The sequence below is a fragment of the Eucyclogobius newberryi genome, unplaced genomic scaffold (assembly GCF_026437365.1).
Source record: "Eucyclogobius newberryi isolate DKJ021-1_F unplaced genomic scaffold, fEucNew1.0.hap1 SCAF_7, whole genome shotgun sequence".
NCBI classification, from domain to species: Eukaryota; Metazoa; Chordata; class Actinopteri; order Gobiiformes; family Gobiidae; genus Eucyclogobius; species Eucyclogobius newberryi.
The window spans coordinates 9,353,166-9,360,300 of record NW_027316389.1 but is presented as its reverse complement, the minus strand read 5'-3'; the positions used below and the strand labels follow the sequence as shown (position 1 = coordinate 9,360,300).

The 7,135-nt window shown below is 40.9% G+C and overlaps 1 protein-coding gene across 1 annotated transcript in view; it reads right to left on the bottom strand.

The window, feature by feature from the left end:
* Positions 1-238: 238 nt before the first annotated feature.
* The window catches only part of n4bp1 (nedd4 binding protein 1), a 7,689-nt gene continuing 792 nt past the window's right edge, over positions 239-7,135 (bottom strand). Inside the window, exons 2-12 of the mRNA XM_072434640.1 lie at positions 6,649-6,876; positions 6,387-6,560; positions 5,822-6,303; positions 5,195-5,525; positions 4,757-5,116; positions 4,461-4,684; positions 3,031-3,161; positions 2,871-2,967; positions 1,972-2,079; positions 1,763-1,864; positions 239-1,295 (exon numbers count right to left, since the gene is read on the bottom strand). Coding sequence (XP_072290741.1) covers positions 917-1,295; positions 1,763-1,864; positions 1,972-2,079; positions 2,871-2,967; positions 3,031-3,161; positions 4,461-4,684; positions 4,757-5,116; positions 5,195-5,525; positions 5,822-6,303; positions 6,387-6,560; positions 6,649-6,876 — 2,616 coding nt within the window. The 3' untranslated portion in view covers positions 239-916. The remainder of the gene's footprint in view (positions 1,296-1,762; positions 1,865-1,971; positions 2,080-2,870; positions 2,968-3,030; positions 3,162-4,460; positions 4,685-4,756; positions 5,117-5,194; positions 5,526-5,821; positions 6,304-6,386; positions 6,561-6,648; positions 6,877-7,135) is intronic.

The window sequence follows — 7,135 nt, the reverse complement described above, 5'->3', positions numbered from 1 at the left end:
CCCTAGTGGATAATCTGCAAAAGGTCAGTAAATATGGGTAAAACTACAATAGTGTCATTAGTGTCATTTATAATCGTTCTTCCTTTTTAATTCCAAACAATACCATTCATTTAAGTCTCAAGACATAAATTATAGTTCATGAGGATTGATTGCATTGGTGTAATCTTTTCACAAACATAAAACCTTATTTGCACTGAGGCCAAAAGATCATATTTACAAAAAAAGGAGGATAAAGTAATGAAATTAAAAATCCTTCATTTATATTCAACAGAGCAAGAGCGAACAAACGTATTGAGCACTGTGAAGGTTATTGTGCAGACTTTTTACAATGATTTAAGTGTTTCTTATACTACAAAACTGACATTTACATCTTATATGCCATACACGCTCAGGGAGACAAAATAACACTGTAAACGGATTCCACTGAATTCTATTGTCCATGTTGGCATATTAAAACAAAGAAAACTGTAGTGTTTCATGGCACCGACTGCCAGATCAAATATCTGGACGGAGACATAAGAACACAGAATAAATAATAAAATGAGTCATAACCAGCACTGGCCAAAACAAAAAAACAACCAAACCTAAAACTTGGATTACACATTTTCTCTCATATAAATGTGCTGGTATTTTTCTAGTTGTATTTCCATAATGGATATAATACATTTTAATAAGTGACATTTTTGTAAGTGAGTTTTTTTCTTTATTTGACCAGTTCTAAACAAGTTGCCTGTTGGTTCCCACAGTCATTGTGTTTATTTTACTCCCTTGCATTGGCTACATATTCGTTTTTGGTTTTTAACCAGTGTCAATACTACTAACAAGTTTCAACAAAAAGGTAATAAGCAGCTCCTTTTAAACCAGTCTCTGTAAATAACAATTACAAATATCCTTTTGCCTGCCGAGGGTTGAACATTCAGCCCAGCAGCAGCCCGGACAGAGCGTTCAGGTCCCTCATGTACGGGTTGTCACTGAGAATGCGGTCAATGCGTTGCTTTTGGTCGGGAAAGATGTCATACAGTCTCTTCTTCAGCTCTGATGTCTCTCCAGGAGAGCGCTGGGGCGGAGGAGCAGGCGAGGGGGAAGGCGAGCGGCGTGGTGGGTGCCACTCCGGGTGTCCCGAATGGGACCAGTGGGTGTTGGGGTGCGAGAGCAGAGAGTGGGGAGGAGGAGGAGGAGCTATGGAGACCGAGGGGTGTGTGGAGTGCGGTCCTGGAGCAAATACAGGCTGCTGCTGATAGGAGGTGAGTCGCAGGTCAGGAGGTCTCAGAGGAGGAGGGGTCATCGGGAGCATCCTGCAGAGACACAAGTGTGGGACATGGTGAGAGGACGTGTGTGTGTCCGTGTTAGTTTCACCAACAGGTAAAATAGGTTGTTTTTTCCTTGCCAAGAAGAAGGAGCTGGGACAGTTACAGTGTTTAATCTGCTTCTTTATTTCATTGTTGCTCATTATGATTTTGAGTGTTACAAAATTGAATTGGATGGAACAGGTTCTAACCTAACGCCATTAGGTTTCTTACTGTATCTGTTACTGATCAGGAGTGATGGCTTATAGATACAATTATAATTGAAATTATTTTACACCTCATCCATCAATCGATATTGATTTTTATACTGCTCAGTACGTTTTTACATTGAAACAAAAAGAGCCATGCACTTTTTCCATTTGGTCTGACATAATTCAGACTCAAATGTTGATAATTATTGAAATAATAATTGTTGTAAGGGTAGATATGATAAAGGGGTCATATTCTAAACAAACCTGGTGTCTTTGTGAAGGAATTCATCTAAGTGAGGCCCTTTTCTTCCAAGTGGATCATCTGGAATCATGAAGTGGTCCTCTACAAATGTAAACTGAAGTAACCTAGAAATAAACACAAAAGGTTAAGTAGGTTAGTTGTCTAATTTTGAAGGATGGATCAAACTTGTCATAAATAACATGTGACTGTCAGACTTTTGTGTGAATTATACCTCTCCTGAATTATCCAGCGCCAATTCTCTGAGGTATTAACAAAGTCCCTCAGGTTGTCATTGGTAACAATGATTCCATCTGTCTTTTCAGCGAGATGCAGCAGGAACCTGAATAACAAAAACATTTTAATATAGACTAACAAAATGTATAAATTTATATAACAAATATCAATATCAAGAAATAAACTCAATACGCGACACAGACTTTGATACAGCAATAATAATTTAACACTCTTTAGAAAAAATAACAGTACTTTCTTTGTTACCACGTGGTTAGGGTTTGTAAAACTCAAGATCATTCAAAAACAGTTCAAGATCACAGTTTGTCCAGTTAATGTGACTTATCAGTCTCTAATACTTCCTCAAATGAGATTTAGAGAATGAGAAATAGATTCTAGGAAAACAAAACATAAACCCACAGTTATAAAGGGCATTTGCTCTGAAGTGGTCGAGTGTGTCACAGCTAAAGCTAAAAAAACAAAAGAAACTTGTATCTTTCAATGTGGAACAAACGCTGCAGTGAATGATGAAAGCTGCTTTTGCTCAACATTGACAGATACAAGTCTTTGCTGCGACTCACTGGTCCCACTTTAGGTTCTGACATAAACATTTAAATTGTTCCACCTCTTGAATGGAGATGACATTTATAACTGTGGGTTTATGATGTTTTGGTTTCCTAAAGTCTGTAAAGTCCGTATGAAACCAATCAAGGACAATATAGGATCAAGGACCATAAAGGAATTTCTAAAAAAAATAAAAGGACCATAAATAGGATCCAATAAAATAAATAAAGGTAATCCTAAAAGGTCGAATAAAGGACCATAAATAGGAGCAAGGATCATAAAGGAATATCTTATCTTAGAACGGCTGTAGGGTTTTTGCCCACTTGACTCACATACCTGTCATCGTGTGAGGCTATTCTTTGTCCACAGACCTCTCTGGAGGGAGTGAATGACAGCAACCTGAGGTCTTCCAGCTGGTTCAGAAAATGTTGTTCTAGAAACAAAGTTTATGATGTTAAAAAGCTGTGAAAACATGACCTTGGGGTGTTCTCTGTACCTGTTGTGAGACGGTCTCTTTTCTGTCTCCACTGAGGCACAAACACTGTGATCTCCCTGTGGCCCCGCCTCCAGAACATCTCCACGGCCAGAGCGATGCCTCGACATGAGAAGAACCGGTTCAGGCCATGGCTGAACAGATCACGCATGGAAACCGGTGGAATATAGAACAAAAAGGATATTTGAACGTTTGAAATAAACAAGAGTTACATTGTTTGCTTGGAATGTAATCTATTAGTGCAAACCCATAACATTCAATATAAATACATGGGTAACTTTATGGAACATATGTGTTGCTTCCCCTCTTCACGGTCTACAATCCTCTGAGAAAACCTGTGCAGTTTTATTTCAGGCAGAAACACAATGAGCTGTGGTAGAACGTAGACCTGTTATTGAATGTTTTCACATTTGAAAGATGCCTGAACACAAATGATAATCTTGTCTGTATCTTGTTTGGGCATCCTCTGCTTTTAGCCCTGTGGCCTCAGACTTGAATAAATACAATTAAAAAGAATTTACATCATTACCCTAATTTCAAGTAATTGCTATGCATTAATACTTTTTGTGACGGATTTTGTTCTGTTATGCTCCAGTGACATGGAGATATTCTGCAATAGTGGTAAATGCGATGCTAATGTGTGGTAGTAAAGTTGTAATTACAGCTCCCTAGAAACACTCATAAGCCCTCAAAGAATACATGTGAGAAGAACAAGTAGAAGATGTGGGTTACATGTGTTGCTCCCACACAGCAGTTGTAACTGTGACCTTGAGGACCTAAACCCATATATGTTCAACAGTTGGCTGATAACCTTGGACTGTTTAAGACCTTGTACAAAACACACTAATACACTATAATATTATAACACTACGTGACACTATAATATTATAACACTATGGGATTGGCCAAGAACATCATTTCTAACCCCAGTTATGTTCAACATAATGAATATGTGCCATTACCATCTCGATGTCAGTAGTGTGCCACCCTTTAATAGTGTCAGGCTCAAACAATCCTTCATGAATCAGTTTATCTTAAAACTAAATCAGGAGCTTAATCTACAAAATACACATAGACATCATTGATGGTAAAAGATTTTTGGTAGATGCCCTACATGTTCTGTTTGTCTGTAATTTCATTGTCTTTGTGTGACAGAGTTTTAATGCAAGACACTAAATACATTTACTAACACATCTGATTAAGGTAATTGCGCAACTCTACAGGGACCAAGCTGAAGGGGTCTTTGGAGTTAATATAAAGCTGCAAAATATGTTAGCCTAGTAACTCCATAAACAACATACTGTACTGTATTCAAATCTGCTTTCACTTCTCATAAACTTTCCCAAAAAAGCCACAGCAACGTCAAGAGCCTTGTACCGTAATTGATTTGCATATGTGCAGTGCAGCGTTGCATTGTTAGTGTGCAGACTTACGCCATTGCCACATTGCTGCCATCAATGATGATATGTCTCAGACCGGGCTGTCCGGGTTCATTTGGCAGTGTCAGAGTATAGGGAGTCTTCAGAGACTGGTGGAAGCGAGCTAAACCAGTGACAGGGGGCACTGGGGGGTCACTGTTTGGGGGCATTCTGGCACCATTGAAACCAGCGTGGCCCACCGTTTGATAAGAAGGTGATTGAGGGCGGTTAATGGCCGACTAAAATCAGAAAATCAAAATATATTTGAAACAAGAACTTTTAAAAGGTGCCCTAGAAATAAAAATACATACACTGGGAATTGAAGACATGGAGCTAGTGGCTGTTAGCCACTGAGGTGCACTCCGCAGCGCAGTCACCGTCTCCAGTTTAACTGATCCCCCCAAAGTCTTAGTCCCAGCTCTGCTCGATAAGTAGTCCTTCTGAGTGACCCCACCTACTCCACGAGCCAAGTACTCTGCTCTGGAGTCCTGAGTGCTCACAGCCAACATGGAACATGTCCTGTTATTGCCCGTTTTGCCTTCTCTGGGGTTCAATTCGTGTTCTTCATCATCATCATCATCATCATCATCATCATCATCATCATCAATTGTGATGACTTCATAGTTTCCTGCTCCTCCCTGAGCACTCAAGCTTCTCTTGATTGCAACAATCTGAAACAGAGTTTTCATGTTGTTAAAGTTGTTTTGCATTTATTACGAGCAAGAGACAAACAGGTGGCTTGTAAATACCTGCTGAGTGCTGGTCTCACTGTGGCTACACTGTCTTCGGTGGCCCAGGCCATTACTGCTTCCTGCTTGCTGGTTTGGTCGGATATTTTCTTTGGCAATGCCTGTACCCACCAGTGCCCTGCTGTGTTCCCAGTCCTTCCCTCTGCACTGAGACATGTTACTGGATGAACACGATGAAGATGGGGCTTCTTGAGAGTGTGAAGAGTTTGTCACTCCTTTTAATCGTTTGGTTTCTTCATCAATTTTTTCAAGCAATACAAATGTATCTTCAGTTCGACCCACTTCTTGACGGACAACACGCTCCACAACTTCCTGCTGGTATCCCATTGTTCTAAACAATATAAGGAAATATTAAGCAATTTTGTTTTAACACAAATTCATTTGGGAAATATTAGTTAAAGGTTCCAGGTATAAAGTCCTCATGCAAAATCAATAACTGAGCAAATAGAACTGTATCAAAACATTCATATCCCCATTAAAAAAGCACAAGAAAAGAAGCCAAGAAGAGCTCATGAATATTACTTTTCTAAATGTGCTCTAATGTTCACCCCTTTACTATTCTACCTGAACTCATAATTTCACTTCACACAACACATTTTATTGACAAAAAATATAAATCAGATTCACCTAAAAAAATTCACTAAGCAGCGGAGGTTGGTTTCCGGGCTGACTGCTTCTCCATCGTCCGAGTTGCCCTCAGTAGTGGTCATCATGATGGGACCCACAGTGTTGGCTTTGGAGCAGAAGGTTGAAGATGCACATGGGGTTTTAGATCGACAGCTGGCGATGCTCCCTCTGCCTTCTCTGTCCCGTCTTTCCCTCTCACGAGCCCTTTCCGGTGAGTCCTCTCTACGCTCCAGAGAATATTGTCTCTTTGTGTCTCTCGTCTCACTCGCTGACGAGCGCCGCTTGTGGCTGGGTCGTGTACCATTGAGCAGAATCAACTCAGGGCCCAGTCCTATTCCACTTCCTGCTTTGGACCCTGCTGAGCTGCCACTAGTCCCCTTCTCATCAAAACTAGCATCCAAGATACGGTGGGAGAGCTCAGTGACAGGTGTGCTACTCTGAGAACGATCTTGTTCCACCTCTGTTATACTCTGGTAAGGTGCCTGTTAAAAATTATTATAAAAAAAAAAAAAAAGATCAATAAACCACATAATGTTAAAAAGCGGTACTCTACTTTAGGACTAACCAGCTGGGATGTGCTTGAGCCAGAGGGGCTGTGTGCCAGGCCCAGTAGTTCCTCCTTCAGGGCGCTAGGCAGAAGCAGTAGCTCCATAGTGTACTTGTCATCTCTCTCCTCCACAAAGGACTTGAAGGCTCGCTTCAATGCTGGTTCTCTGTCACTAGGTAAACTTGTTTTTTCCTGAACCATATCATACACAGTACATTTTTGTTTACGATATTGTTTTTGTTAGCTAATTAATAGACAGATAAACTAGTTTGTGACCCACCTGAAACAATGCTACAAACTGCTGAACTCGGCTCTGGGCCATCACCACAGGTTCTGCCTGACCCAACAGCCGCAGTCTGCCAGGCTCAGGCACCTGGACCTCTGCACTTGTGTCTCGTATGAGTCTGTCGAGGAAAAGGCCACGGGCACCAGCAAAGATACAATGCATGTCCACAGGATAATGCTCTTCTTTTACAAGCTCTGGGTCACAGAGTCCTCGGATATACTCCTGCCACACAACCACAAGAAAAGAATAAGGTACAGACAAATATAGTCTCAAACAGGTGGAGTGGGTCATAGTGTCAGGCCTTGCAGATACTCTGAAGGAATCTCCTGTTGAAGGGAAATACTGAGGATTGGGCTGAGGGTGGGACCTCATCAGAATCAAACTTCTGACAGTCTGAGCAAGCAACATGAGTCAACGTGACAACTAAAAGAAGAATCTTTGTCAGATGCAAAATCTGGGTGTGACATGAGGGCACAGTAGT